The 14,405-nt window shown below is 38.8% G+C and overlaps 1 protein-coding gene across 5 annotated transcripts; it reads left to right on the forward strand.

Annotated features, from left to right (window-relative positions):
- The first annotated feature begins 6,453 nt into the window (after window positions 1-6,453).
- LOC141605570 (putative 1-deoxy-D-xylulose-5-phosphate synthase, chloroplastic) lies at window positions 6,454-14,378 on the forward strand. Of its 5 annotated transcripts, none has more exons than XM_074424397.1 (10): window positions 6,454-6,918; window positions 8,729-8,848; window positions 8,961-9,125; window positions 9,254-9,404; window positions 9,509-9,777; window positions 9,907-10,186; window positions 10,640-10,932; window positions 12,103-12,381; window positions 13,248-13,532; window positions 14,048-14,378. In XM_074424397.1, the coding sequence occupies exons 1-10, from the start codon at window positions 6,763-6,765 to the stop codon at window positions 14,195-14,197; spliced, it is 2,148 nt and encodes a 715-aa protein (XP_074280498.1). In that variant the 5' UTR covers window positions 6,454-6,762; the 3' UTR covers window positions 14,198-14,378. The 5 variants fall into 5 exon arrangements, 4 of the variants coding, with proteins under 4 accessions (XP_074280498.1, XP_074280500.1, XP_074280501.1 ...); XM_074424399.1 differs by having other exon boundaries at window positions 6,460-6,918; window positions 8,729-8,861; XM_074424400.1 differs by having other exon boundaries at window positions 6,465-7,263; window positions 8,297-8,861.
- Window positions 14,379-14,405: the final 27 nt, after the last annotated feature.

Here is a 14,405-nt window from a genome sequence, read left to right on the forward strand (position 1 = left end):
TTTTTGTCGGGCCTAATGACCGCTTATAGAGTTCTGGCAAATTTATATAGCCTGGTCGTGGCGAGAGCTGCTATAGTATTCAAATGAGTCGATTCTTTTGACTAAAGACTATTCACCTAAGATGGCACAGTTTCAGATTAACTTTGATTTGTGTTACTACGACCTTCGTAAATGGGGTCAAATGGGCATATTTTGGGTTATGATGGCTGTGGCTAGTTGAAGGGAATGAGTGCGATAGGAATTGTCCACCCCTATTCAGGGTTATAACAATATCTCAGGGCCACTCGAGGAGTAATGAACTGGAAATGCGAGGCCACGCTCGGAATGTATCCATGGTGGATAAATCCGGTCAATCAGTTATTCTCCAGATCGAGGAAACCACTCTCGATATGATCACTTGCAAGTACGACCTGAAAGACACCTTGCATTGAGTGGGAGATAGTAATAGGACAAGAGAATTGGTGACGCACACTTGTCGAGGACAAGTGGGAGATTGTTGGAATATGTGTCCTTCGACAATAATGCGATCACAACTGTTGATCATGATGATCACATGTTTAAGTCTCATTATAAAGAATACAATTGGGAAGTAATATTTTACTATCAACTGGTCCACACATATCGGTAATGATTGGCTGACTAGAGTTTGACATTACTGTCGTGAGACGGTGGTGATCAGTTGATCCCCTAGGTCATACCTAAAGGGCAACACTCTTAATTGATCATTTAATTGATCGTATGAAGATACGGGTCAATTAAAATATTTAAAATTGACGGACGATTTTGGAAGTAATATTTACGTGTCTCATTGAAACTTGATTAAATGAGATACGGTCTGAGTAATTGAATTGTTTCATTACTCAGATGAAATTATTATTTAAAGAAACAATTGAAATTGAATGAATTATTATAAATACAAGTTATTGTGATTTATAATTGGTAAAATATTTTGGTACAAGTAATTATGAATTACTAGGTCGATTTTTGTATATGAAGTATTTTTATTAATACGTTGATTTTTAATATGTTAAAAATACATAACAAATTTATGTTAACATATGACATGTGACATAAGACCAATTGACATTTTGACAAAGATAATATGGAGTCCATATTATCTATGTGTGCCGAAATTAAGAGGTGGATTAGGCAAAAATTAAGTTGATTTTGTTAGTGGTAAGCACAATGATTACCTACTAAACTAGCCATGCAAACTAGTTGTCATTGTGAAAACAAACTCAAACATGCATTGGCTCCCCTCCCTTCCTCTTGCCCGATTTTAGACAAGGGCAAAACCAAGGGTTTTGCCTTATAATTTAAGATATACACATGATAATATCTTAGTAGAATTATTCATTCATCATTCATCACAATAATATTTTAGAGAGATAAAAATATTTTCTTCTTCCTCCTCTTTCTCCTAACCGGTTTTAGGAGATAAAAACCAAATATTTTGGGTCAATTTTATCACTAAATTAATATTGTACTAGTATTCATAATATTAATTTTATTAAGAGTGTGCTTTGGGTATTAAACCTTGGGAGAGATCCTATACTTGGATCTTTGTTCATCCATTGAGAAAAGCACAAGAACAAGAGAGAAGGAGATCTCTCTTGTGCCCTAATAAGCCGAAATTCCAATGTAAGATAAAGATTTCTTCTTTATATTGTTTATAGTTTGCATGCATAAGATCACCAATTAATTTTATGATTAAATTAACATAAAACATATATGAATATGTTAAGGATATAGATTTACTTTTCTTTCACGAATATGTTTCAACGAGTTTTCATACCCCCTTAAACTTCGGGATGTCAGTCATGTTGAAGTTAGTTGGCAGTTGAGCGTTTATTGCCTCATATTTGCGACTGTTTTCCCTATAGATGTCATCTTCCTTGAGGTAAATTATTTGCTCCTCCAAATATTGGAGTCGCTTTTCAGCTTCCGTTGGACCTGGTGGAAGATTGACTTCTAGTTGTCCAACAAAGAGTGGAAGATTATCGTGTATGATCATGTCGGGAATGGCATCCTCTGCAGGAGGAAATCTAGATTCTATAGCGACAATACGGCCTTCGAAGGCGTTAAGGCGAGCATAAGCTTGGTCTTGGCTTGTCTGGAGACGAATGAGTGCAGCTAGGATTTGATCATTACCATTTACGGATGGTTGGGTTTGACCATTAACGCTTTCATGACTAGTTCCCACCATTTTGGAAATGAGGATAAGAGATTGGCGACGAATCAAAACACGATCGACCATTTTCGCACACTTACTCAAAAAGAGGACTTGACTCGTGAAGTGGGTGTGTGCCACTGTGTCAAGTGAGGTTTGAAAATGATAAATTTTGAAGTGTTTGTCCTAGACAACTGTAGTGTAGTTGTAGAAGTGTTGACTCGAAGTGAGGTTTGAAATGGGTTTGAGGCCCGAATTTTGACTCGACATTTGGACAGGGTTTCGACTTATTTTGCGCTGTTTTAGGCCATTTTTGAAAATGTTTACATTTTGAAAATGATTTTATTTTACAAAATTTTGTCCTGGTTTTGTTTACAAATGGTGATCACGTATATCATACATATGGGCATTATAACGGTATGCCGAGTGCATTTAAAAGGTTTTGGCTTAAAATGTGGGTTGTCATACCAAGCAATCAAACCCTGGTCTATGGAGAGGTCCGTGCCAAACATGAGTAAGGTCGGTTCCTAGTCCATTTCCTCGAGTAGTGAAAGCTCTTGATACAAACAAGAGTATGTACCATGGTATGGTTGACGTCAATCGATATCCATCTTTAGGCCCAGATAAGAATTTGGACCATCCAGATGGGACGATTGGTCTAATGGGTTGGGTTAAGCCTAGGAAGGCCGAATAGAACGACCTAAGAAGGTCGAGTAATGAAAACCGACAACTGTCTCGTATAAACTATTCCCTAACCTCGTTCAAGTTTCACCCTGCGTAACACGTAAGTATATCATCCCCAGCGGAGTCGCCAAACTGTGGACATGGGCCACCCGCGCCGCGCGCACCCGCGCGTTGGTCTCGAGGCGGCGGCACTTCTCCCACGGAACCTTGGTTTGCCAAAGCACGTCATAGGCCGTTACCGATTTGTGAGGCATTGAAACCGGTGAAAGGTTGAATAAGCCTGCATTTGTGGAGTCGCCACCAATTTTTATGGAAAATTGGAACCGCTCGAGTACCTCATGCCATGTCAAGACATAAAGTAGTGACATGAACACTAAGAACTCATTACCCTTAGCATTCTATGTCTAGAATGACTCTCGAAGATGCCAATGGACACAGATGTCCCGAGATAACTGGAGTAAGGGGTGAGGGTAACTATTAGGAAGCTCTTTAATCGAACACCTAATCCCGCCCGCCTCGATAGCTGCCTCTACTAATGATTAGGGAAATTGTTCATATTTGATACGTTGTCGATGTAATGCATGCAATGCAATAAACAATAGATTAATCCTAGCATGTGAGATTAAACTAAGTCGGTGAACAAAAAATTTAGGAAACAGGTTGATGTTAGATTAATTCATGTGAAAGCCAAGTGAATAAACCATACATAATAATAATTAATAATAAAATTACAATAATTAAAATTACAAGAATTACAAGGTTTATTTGATCTACGTCAAAAGCACGCTCAAAAACGGGATTTCGAAGAAAAAAATAAAAGAAAATAATATTAGAAATAAAAGTATGAAAATACGTCAGATTAGAAGTGATAATACGAATAATAGGCAATTTAAACCATAATTAGAAGCTACGTCAAAGCGAGAAAGAGTTCAGGGACAGAAGCCAACCCAGAACAGGCGCAGCATCTGCTGCGTCCCTTGGAAGAGGCACAACACTTCTTGCGTCTATTCTTGAGTTGGGTTCTGACTGTGAAGTCAGAACCGCACATTGTTAATGTTCATTGGTAATTTAAGATCGATTATTAACATTAGGCTCAAGTAGAAGTGCTTTAGCATATTTATGTACACTAATATCGTCACAAGTCAGATTAAAGAATGAGTTTAAACAAAGTAATACGGCGATTTACATAATTATTATGACGAATTTCATAAAGGTCGAAACGTGGAGCTTGAAAACGAAATTAAATGGGATAAACTGAAATCAAATAAAGAAAACTATGTACAAAAGACGAATTCCAGAGAATCGATATGAGAAAATCGAACCATTAAAATTCGGGTTTGAATAGACGACAAAAACCCGCAAATATGGAATTATAAGGGATTTATGTCGAATTAAGCATTATAGTTTAGAAAGGAATTTTTAAAACATGATTGTATACTGAAACGAACAAAAGAAACGAAAGAATAACGAAAGAAAGGAAACAAAATAGAAAATTGCAGAAGGTCGAGGAAGAAGAAGAAGAGCAGGAGCAACGACGGCCTCAGGAAGAGGCGCAGCTGCTGCTGCGTTTCTTCTCTACGTCAGACCTCTGCTGTTTTACAAATACGGTTTTAAAAGATGGTTTTTAAGATGGTTTTGAACGTGCTTTTGATATAGACCTTACATTAGATGATACAAAATAAAAGTACAATAAATAAATGCGTTTTACACCCTCAGACTTACATGTTTGACGAAACGAGATTGACTAAAGTTATCGTTTAGTGGTTGCTCGACTCGAATATGCGTGGAAAGTGTCCTTGTTAAAGGATTTAAAAGATTGATTAGATTGATTAAGTGGATTTGGTCAAATTGGTCGGTCTATGCAACGTGACAGGGACTCAGAATGATCTAAGCTTACGTGGTCGATTGATCAAGCACGTAGGCTCGAAAGTAATAGCGTAGTCTAGAATGCAAAGAGAGAGAAGAAGGGGAGGAACACTCGCGTGCCAAATATGGAGGCCGAACGTCTCTATCTACACTAAACACACGAAGGAGTTTAGGAATGACACGGATACGGAAACAAATCACGGAAATATTATGGAAAGAGGGTTGGGGACGAGGCGCAGCAGGAGCTGCGACCTTTGGAAGAGGCGCAACACCTTATGCGTAATTTCCCCAACGTCATTTCCCCAGAGGTTTCCTCCCCAGCAAGAAAGATTTCCGCGTTTTTTATGGAATTTCGGTAGATATATACTTCGTTATTCCGTGAAACGCAATATGCGGAAGATATTTCCTTAAAAATATTAAATTTAATTAAGAATAAATATCCAGAGAATTCTAGAACACTCCGGAACATTCCGACTCGGCATTTAAACGGTTTTTTAGAAAATGAAGCGGTTTTTTACCCGGACTCCAAATGAACCCTAATTATTGTCAAAACGACCGTATCGGCGCGTAGATGACGACCATGAGGTTGACTCGAGTGTTTGAGCTATCACTTGTCGATGAAATTACGCACTGTCATAAAATCGTTCCGCGTATCAAACATGCAGCCTAATCATCACTGGGTGGTTGGCGGGAGGTGTTAAATGAGGTATCTACACCAACACGTACTCACAGACGATCCATTTTCTCTAAAACGGTTTCCAAATTTCTTTAAATTTGGTGGCGACTCCAAGTGTTTGAAAAAACCTCGTGGATACATCAAATTCCCACATTCACAATATTTGAAATATTTTAAAAATTACACTTGGCGCTAAGACGAATATTCGATTTTTGAGTTGGCGGCAATGCTCGAAATTCAATTCTCTACCTTGACACCAACTTTGAAAAGTCAAATTTCGTTTTTTTGAAACTTAAATAAATTTTATCTGGATAGTTAATTAAATTTTATATTTCAAACTACTGTTTAAGGTGTTTGGAATACGGTTATTATCGAAACAAACAAATAGTCGATAAAAGTATTTGTTCTTCGTCATATAGTAACGATTACTGCATAATTTCACCTTGAAGTCTATAACTACGAACTACAAAGTTTATGCAAAAAACTCTTTCAATGCTAAACGTTACATTTTGAAACTATTTCTTGCTCGTAGAACCTTCCAAGACGACTTATTAGCAATTCCCAATACTAAATACCACATTTCATCACTTCCTGTTTCATTGTAGCGTTGTTAATAAACTAATAACATGTTATAATGTCGTTTAATAAGACAAAATCACGTTTTGCCGGGTTTAGAAATTGTTGCATCATTATTTAAAACCTTATTCAGGTTGCCACGTCATCAAATGTACGCCACCGCCTTAATTCGCTTATCAACTACAACCAGCTAAATAATCGGAAAAAATCGACCCGATAATGATTGAGGAGCAAAACCTATCCCAAACCCGAAATCACCGACCCGATAGTAACCCGACTCAATAACCAACATGTTAATAACCCAACCTGACAAGTCTATATGAATAACCGGACCAAAATAAATTGACTCCATTGACCGATAAGTGACCCGAAACCGATCCAAATTCAGCCGCGACCTGATATGACCCAAATTCGATAAATCCGACTAGACTGACTTGACTGTCATCTCTACCTAAGTACATTATACATATGATCTGGACTCAGAATTGACGTGTCTCTACTGGAGTAGTTGAGTCTGCTTTGTGGATAAAGATAATGGCCACAGCAATGGAAAAGATAACACTACAACTTTACAAAACAGGTACTGGTACAGTGGTACTTGTGTATCATGTCATGTGTGGTGCATTTGTCTCCACCCAATTTTATTTCATCATCCCACACCTTCCTGCCTTGTGCTGCCAATCTCGTCTCTCATATTCCTAAATAACAACTTGAAGGAAGTTGTTCATTTACAAATTACAATTGATTGATTATCCTCTTACTTGTTGGTATAATTGATTGATTAGAAGAAATGGATATTACTAATCTCAAGTACCCAGTTGGGTTTACACTTAATTCTCATCAAAATTCCAGAGATTCCGTTGATAATTGCCAATTCACAACCTTCAATTCTCAATTCCATAGGATTACTTTATGCCCATCTTTTATTTCCGCCAATATATCCAAGGTATCACCTTTTCTTACTCCATTTATGTCGAGGTCGAGCATTATATTTTTAGATTCCTGGACTATCCATGAGTTAAGTTTATGCATCGAATGTATGTATGGAGCCTTACCATTGTGCTATAAAGAAAGAGGCTATTTCCGAACACAAATGATCGAATTGGTTTGTGAAATGCATCGAATGACTGCTATTTCACAATAAAACAAGTGGCCACCCGTTTATTTAAGTAATATTGCTGGTGAGCAACATTTGCATTGAAACTTGTCAATAAACAACAGTGCGATATAATTGGCTGCATTTTAGTACTAGCAAATCACAGATTAATCATACTTAATTGTTTTTAGAAATGTTGTCTGCATTTTTTCTTTTAGCTTCACTTAGGGTCCGTTTGGATACAATTTTAGGAGGGAAGGGGAGGGGAGGGGGAGTGAGGGGAGGTGAAGGGAGGGGAGAGAAGGGGAGGGCAAATGGGATGTGGATGTTTGGATAACAAAAATTATGAAGGGAAATGGAAGGGGAGGAATGAGGGAGATGAAGAATGGATGGAGGATTAAAGGATGTTGGTGATATAATTAGAGTCCAAATAATGTTTTCTTTCCAAATCTTGCCACCATTGGAAAGATTATAGTTTGTTCTATAGGAGAGAAAATAAGTCCTCTCATTTCTCTCCCCCTCCATTTCCTTTCTCCCATATTTTTTATCCAAACAAAGTAAATTAAATCCCTCCCTTTCCCTCCCCTCCCCTTCTCTCCAATTCTTTCAATCCAAACGGACCCTTAGGGTCTGTTTGGATAGCAAAAGTGGAAGGAAAGGAAGGGGAGGGGGAAGGAGGGAAGGGAAAGGGAGAGAAGGGAAGGGGAGGGGGAATGGGGTGTGGTTGTTTGGATACAATTTCTCTCCAAATCTTGCCTATTGTGGAGAGATTTTGATTAGGCTTGGAAGAGGAAAATTGGATCCCTCCAAATCTCTCCCCCTCCATTTCCCTCCATTCCCATTTGCTATCCAAACAAGGGATTTTAAATCCCCTACTCTCCCTCCCTTTCTTTTCCCTTCAAATCCCTCAATCCAAACACACCCTTAGGGTCTGTTTGGATAGGAGGATTTGGAGGGAAAGAGAGGGGAGGGAAAGGAAGGGATGATAAATCCTTTGTTTGGTTAGCAAAATGGAGGTGGAGGGATTTTGAGGGGAGGGAAAATGAATCCCTCCACTTCCCCCCTCCAAGCCAAATTATTTCCTCTCCAACAAAGGCAAGATTTGGCGGGAAAATGACCTCCTCCATTCTCCCTCCCCTTCCCTTCCATCCCTTTCTCTTCCCTCCTTCTCCCTCCCCTCCCTTTCCCTCCACTTTTGCTATCCAAACACACCCTTAGAGTAAGTTAGGTGTCGCTGCTTGTAGTTGATGGAACTTCATTTCATTGAACTTCCACACAGCAGTGTTGCAAATTGTAGACTCATTAGCTGTCTTTGAATTTAAGGGGTCGTAAATCTTGTTTTAACTTATAGAAAACGCAATTGTCTTCGTCTACTATTATTATTTGTTCTATGCATTCTATGTGCAATCATGGTTGATCAACTCGACAACTCTTCATCACTGTAAACTAAGGTTATCTTAAAAGGATGCACCCACAGATTCTGGAACTGATGTTGGCTTAGTCTCTACATTTGAAACTTCTTGTTGGGAGAGGGGAAGGTTTTCTATCCGAGATATTCCAAAATGAGACGTATATGTCACATATCTCGTGCACCATGAAAGGTTATTTCCGATAGCAGAGGAAATCTACTTTTAAACAATGGTTTCTTTTTTCACTGCAGAGTCATGTTGGAAGAATCACAGCTTTAAGTGATAAGAGTGAATTTTCCTGGGAGGAAATGCCGACCCCTATACTCGATATGGTTGAGAACCCCATTAACATGAAAAACTTGTCAACTAAGGTTGAAAGTCATGGTACCTGTTTCTGTTTTATCCTTCCAGTGCTCCATAACATTTTAATTTTACAAAATGACTTGGTAAAATATCTCATTGGCTGAAATTCCGGTGCTACAGGAGCTCAAACAATTAGCTGATGAAATTCGCGGAGAGCTTTCACACCTGGTATCAAAAGGACAGAGAGCTTTACAAGCTAGCCTACCTGTGGTGGAGTTGACTGTTGCCATTCACTATGTTTTTCATGCACCAATGGACAAAATCTTGTGGGATAAAGGAGATCAAGTAAGATACCATAATCTTGATGCTTTGTATTTATGGTTTCAGCAGTATGGAACGATGTGGGAGCGGGCTGAATAAAAAGAGTGAAAATTATTCTTAATACATGTTCTTTTCCTTGACTATTTTTTTAGACATATGCCCATAAGTTACTCACTGGAAGGAGATCCCTGATGAGCACACTTGGACAGAAGAATGGACTTTCTGTCTGTACAAGTCGGTCTGAGAGTGAGTTTGATCCATTTGGCTCAGGTCATGGATGCAGCAGTATCTCTGCTGGACTTGGTAGGTTTTAGTTTGTTTTCTTGATGTGTTACTTTCTCGGTAGAACAGTAATCTTCTGTTTGAACACGCAATCATTGCCTAAATCTATGTTTTCTTGACTTTAGGATTTGCCGTGGCAAGAGATATCAAAGGAAAAAGGGAACGTGTAGTATCTATTATTAGCAATGAAACAACCAGCGCTGGTCAGGTTTATGAGGCGATGAGTAATGCTGGGTATTTGGACTCCAACTTACTGGTGATTTTAAATGACAGTCGTCACTCTTTGCATCCTAAGCTTGATGAGGACTCTAGGACACCTATTAATGCACTTTCTAGTACATTGAGCAAGCTTCAATCCAGTAAATCTTTCCGTCGATTCAGAGAAGTTGCTAAGGTATTGGTTATTCAGTGTTCGTTTCGGAAGTAAACCAACAAATCTATATGATAAATTAAGGTAATCTTTGTGTTTGATAGTTGGAATTTTTAAAGCTAAAACATTTCTGGTGAATTATTATTGTTTCAGGGTCTTACTAAGAGAGTCGGCAAAGGGTTATATGAATGGGCTGCAAAAGTCGATGAATATGCTCGTGGTATGCTGGGACCTGCAGGATCTACTCTTTTTGAAGAGTTAGGTCTCTATTACATCGGCCCAGTAGATGGTAACAACGTCGAAGACCTCATTTGTGTGCTGCAAGAAGTATCGTCATTGAATTCAATGGGGCCTGTGCTGGTTCATGTCATGACAAATGAAATTACTTCCCCAGCTATACTGCCGACTGATACCACAGAAAATCTTGATACTGGTAGTTTTCCCTGCTTTTCAAGTAAATTGATTTTTGAATTTGCTAGGATGTTTGTGCTTACCCATGTTTATCTTTCTTGTCCTGAGTACATATGACTTATTTGGCCTTTGGTTAGCATGTGAAATTATGTGTGATTGGCATGCAAAGTTGTCTTTGGGAGTTTGATATATGCTTTGTGTAGTTGTGTGCAAAAGATTGGCTTAGATTGATATTTAACTAATTATTTTACACCAAGGACATTATCGCGATGCCTCAAAGGCTCCTCAAATGGCGTGGTTAGGGAGAGGGGAGGGGGGTATAGGATTTTTCTAATTTCTTCATATACTTGTTCTTATTCTGTCCATGATATACAAGTAGGTATGATTCTGGACGCTCACAATCAACAATGATGCGTCTACTTAGTATGTCTTTAATGGCTGACCTTCTGTTTTCGATTGGTCTGTATTGCATCAGATACACCTATTCCTGAGACATTGCTTGCTGGCATTGGTCCTCGGACATATTGTGATTACTTTGTAGAGGCTTTATCTACAGAGGCAGAGAAGGACAAAGATATTGTTGCAGTTCATGCAGGAATGAGAATGGAGCGGCCCATTGAATTGTTCCAGGAAAAATTTCAAGATCGTTTTTTTGATGTTGGAATTGCTGAGCAACATGCGGTTACATTTTCAGCTGGTTTAGCAAGTGGTGGACTGAGACCCTTTTGTATTATTCCTTCCGCCTATCTTCAAAGAGCTTATGATCAGGTTATCCTCCTCCTCCTCCTCCTCCTCCATCAATATTCTCTTTTCCCTAAGGCCTCTATCCTCTCTATCTAAGTTTTGATTTTTGACTCGCTACTTCTCATACTGTGATACCCCCTCCACCCCATTTATGTTATTCCCTTTTGAATTTGGTGCTCAAATGATGTTGACTTTGACCATATTTTCTCAAGATATACATTTAAATAGTTTCTTTTATTTACGTGCATTCAAATGAAGTCAAAGGTTGACTATTCTGTGGTTATGAGTTATGAAGTTATAAAACAGAATGGCTGGCTCACTAAAGTGGTTACGTTTCGTTTTTTACTGTACACTGGCAGTCATTGACGAATTTTCATCATGTGTCATCCGGACACAACCTCTCAGCATAGGGTGTATCCGAAACCCGCCATTTGCAAAAGCCCAATGGGATAATGTTGTTGTGTTGATGATATGGCTTAATAAATCAAAAATGACTAAAACTTTACATTATAACTTAAAAATTTTCTTGCCTAAATTAATATGATCAAAGTTGACTTAGATTAAACGTCAAAGATAAATGGGGACAATAAACCCTTAGATCGAGGTAATACATTAACTTCTGTTATTCTGTATTGCAACTTCACTCAAGATTTGAATTGTAATTAAACAAAGGAAAATGGCTCGATAATAGTTTGAAGATGATTGATGCAATTCTCAACAAGATTTCCATTTGGGGTCATGTGATACATCTGAACCCCACTTACTCGCCATTCGTCACTCGGTTAATGTTGTTGTTGATGTACGATGATCGGTATTCAATATTACTACTTCCAAGTTCCAAGTCACAATCTTCAGGCGCATACCCGTTTTAGTACCCCCAGACCTTCCTTTTGCTCAGCTTCCACATTCCAGTTGGGAAACAAAACTTGTACGTATTTGCATTTCCTCAAGGCTGTGTTTACTATCCTCTATGTCTCTATATCTCCATTCTCCTTTGCCCTATGTGGGCACCTCGCCTCTGTAACACTGTTTGACAGGAGTTTCTAGCTCTTGGGGAAATTTTGGAACTTACCTGCATGCATAGCTGCTCCCTGTTGCATGCTTCTCCACAACTTATTATAATGTACCTTCTATGTCGTGTCTGCGAGTGAAGAAGCGATGTTAATATACATCTACATTCTCTTTTGATCACAGGTTGTCCACGATGTCGACCGGCAAAAAGTCCCTGTGCGTTTTGCCATTACAAATGCAGGATTGGTTGGTTCAGATGGACCAGTGTCCTGTGGACCATATGACATAACTTTTATGTCATGCTTACCAAACATGATAGTCATGGCGCCCTCCGATGAGTTTGAACTTGCTCGCATGGTGTCCACAGCAGCTCAAATTGATGACCGGCCAGTGTGTTTCCGGTATCCTAGTGGTGCCCTTGTCAGTTTAAACAATTGCATTGGTAGTACAATACCTATTGAGGTAGTGGTTTCTTCTAAAATACTTGTTTATTTATCAATTTAATACATATTTGTGAAGATCTTTTACTTTCAAATAATTGTTTAAAAGAAATGAATGTGCTCCTGTGTTGAACACTTTAAAAGAAATGTGAACTTAGTAAAATGGAAGTTCAGGCCTTCCTGTAGCAATTTCCAAAATTTGCGATCCATTTTTTTCTCTACCCCATGGCCCATGTCTAGATGACTGTGATGACTGTCACTGCTCAAACTAGGTTTATTTAGTCCGCTCCTTGAAAATTACTCCGTACTCGCGTAGTATACCAAGGTGCTATACTGTGGAAAATGTTTTTCAGTCTCATTATGATAGTTCTTTGCATACAGAGGTGCACGATGAAAAATAATTGTCTGATTAAATTCGAAGTTGTCTATGTGTTATCTAGAGTCTAGACAAATTCCTTCACATAAGCAGGCAGATAGATTAAGTGATTATGGCTTTCACTCTCAAATGTCAGTCGCCTACTCGTGGAGATTGAGATGTATTCAGTTTGATCGGTCTCCAATCTGAATCCTTTTGCATACTAAAACCCCCCACACTACCTATGTGCCTCGAGGGATTCCAGATGGTAATCGAAGGTATGTACTATGTAGCATTGCCCCAGTGTTGTCACAGAGAGGTGAATTCCAGATTACTCTTATTGAAAATTGCTTCAAGAATTGCATCAAATGACTATTATTTAATGATAAAAAGAAGCGCAACAATCTGATGAACTGTTTTCCTTCGTTCCGTTGTGATAGGCACCAAAGAACAGTGAGTCTTTGGTTCCACTGAAATCAGAAACTATCTTTACGGAACTCTGCCTTAATTATATAATGGTTCTTGTAGGACAGATTGGCAAGGGAAAAGTTCTTATAGAAGGTAAAGATGTTGCCTTGTTAGGATATGGAGCCATGGTTCAGAACTGTCTTTCTGCTCAGTCCCTTCTTTCAAAGCTTGGTGTGGAAGTTACTGTTGCCGATGCCAGGTTTTGCAAGCCCCTTGACCTGAAGCTTGTCAGAGGTCTTTGTGAAAATCATGCTTTTCTGATTACGGTTGAGGAAGGATCTGTAGGAGGATTTGGGTCTCATGTTGCCCAATTCATTGCCCTTGACGGAAAGCTTGATGGAAGAATCCAGGTAATTCTTACCAGTTTACAGCTCTAGTTTGTCTTTGATGATGGCAAGTGATATTTTATAAGAGATGGTGAAATGGTCGAATATAAATTCTGGGTGGTAACACTGCAGATAAATGAGACAGAAATGTTTATTTTTCAATATGTTTCAGATTAGAAAGTCTTATGTTGGAACTATCCAAACAAAATTGCAGTAAAGTCATGACATCTACTAAAGGTTGTTAAAAGTTGTTTTAGAAGGGTAATTGAGTCAATAACATGTGGTTTTACGTGCAAAACCGCCTTACACTAGGATTTGTGTTTCCCGGTAGTTGTGATGGGAGTTTGACCGGAATAAAATGTCCTGATGACTAGTTTTGTTTATCTGATTACTGAAGAGTACATGGGTAAACTAACTTGTTATGTGGTCATGTCTTCATATTTTTTCCCATTGATTGTTTTGTACAAATGGGGAGTCGCATTTGTAGTGTTAAGCTAGAGTAAATGTGATCAGTGCCCTGACTCTTACCTTCTCAACAGTGGCGACCAATTGTATTGCCGGATACGTACATCGAACATGCATCTCCAAATGAACAGCTTATTAGTGCAGGTCTCACTGGTCATCACATTGCTGCAACTGCATTATCTTTGCTTGGCCGAACCCGAGAAGCCCTCCTTTTGATGTGCTAATCACCTTGATCTGAGTTTCCAAACTGACTGAAGCTCCATTACTGGTCGGTGTAATGTAGCGTGCCAAGTTTTGAGCGTCACATCATAGATTTAGGACATGGCAAAACGGGTCATTTGGTTCAATTTAGTTTAGGTGGGAATTGTAGAATAAGTTGGCGTATATTATTCACTTTCGCTCAGAGGCCCAATTGTCCAAATCAAGTTTATT

This window comes from Silene latifolia, chromosome 10 (assembly GCF_048544455.1).
Source record: "Silene latifolia isolate original U9 population chromosome 10, ASM4854445v1, whole genome shotgun sequence".
Classification (NCBI taxonomy): Eukaryota; Viridiplantae; Streptophyta; class Magnoliopsida; order Caryophyllales; family Caryophyllaceae; genus Silene; species Silene latifolia.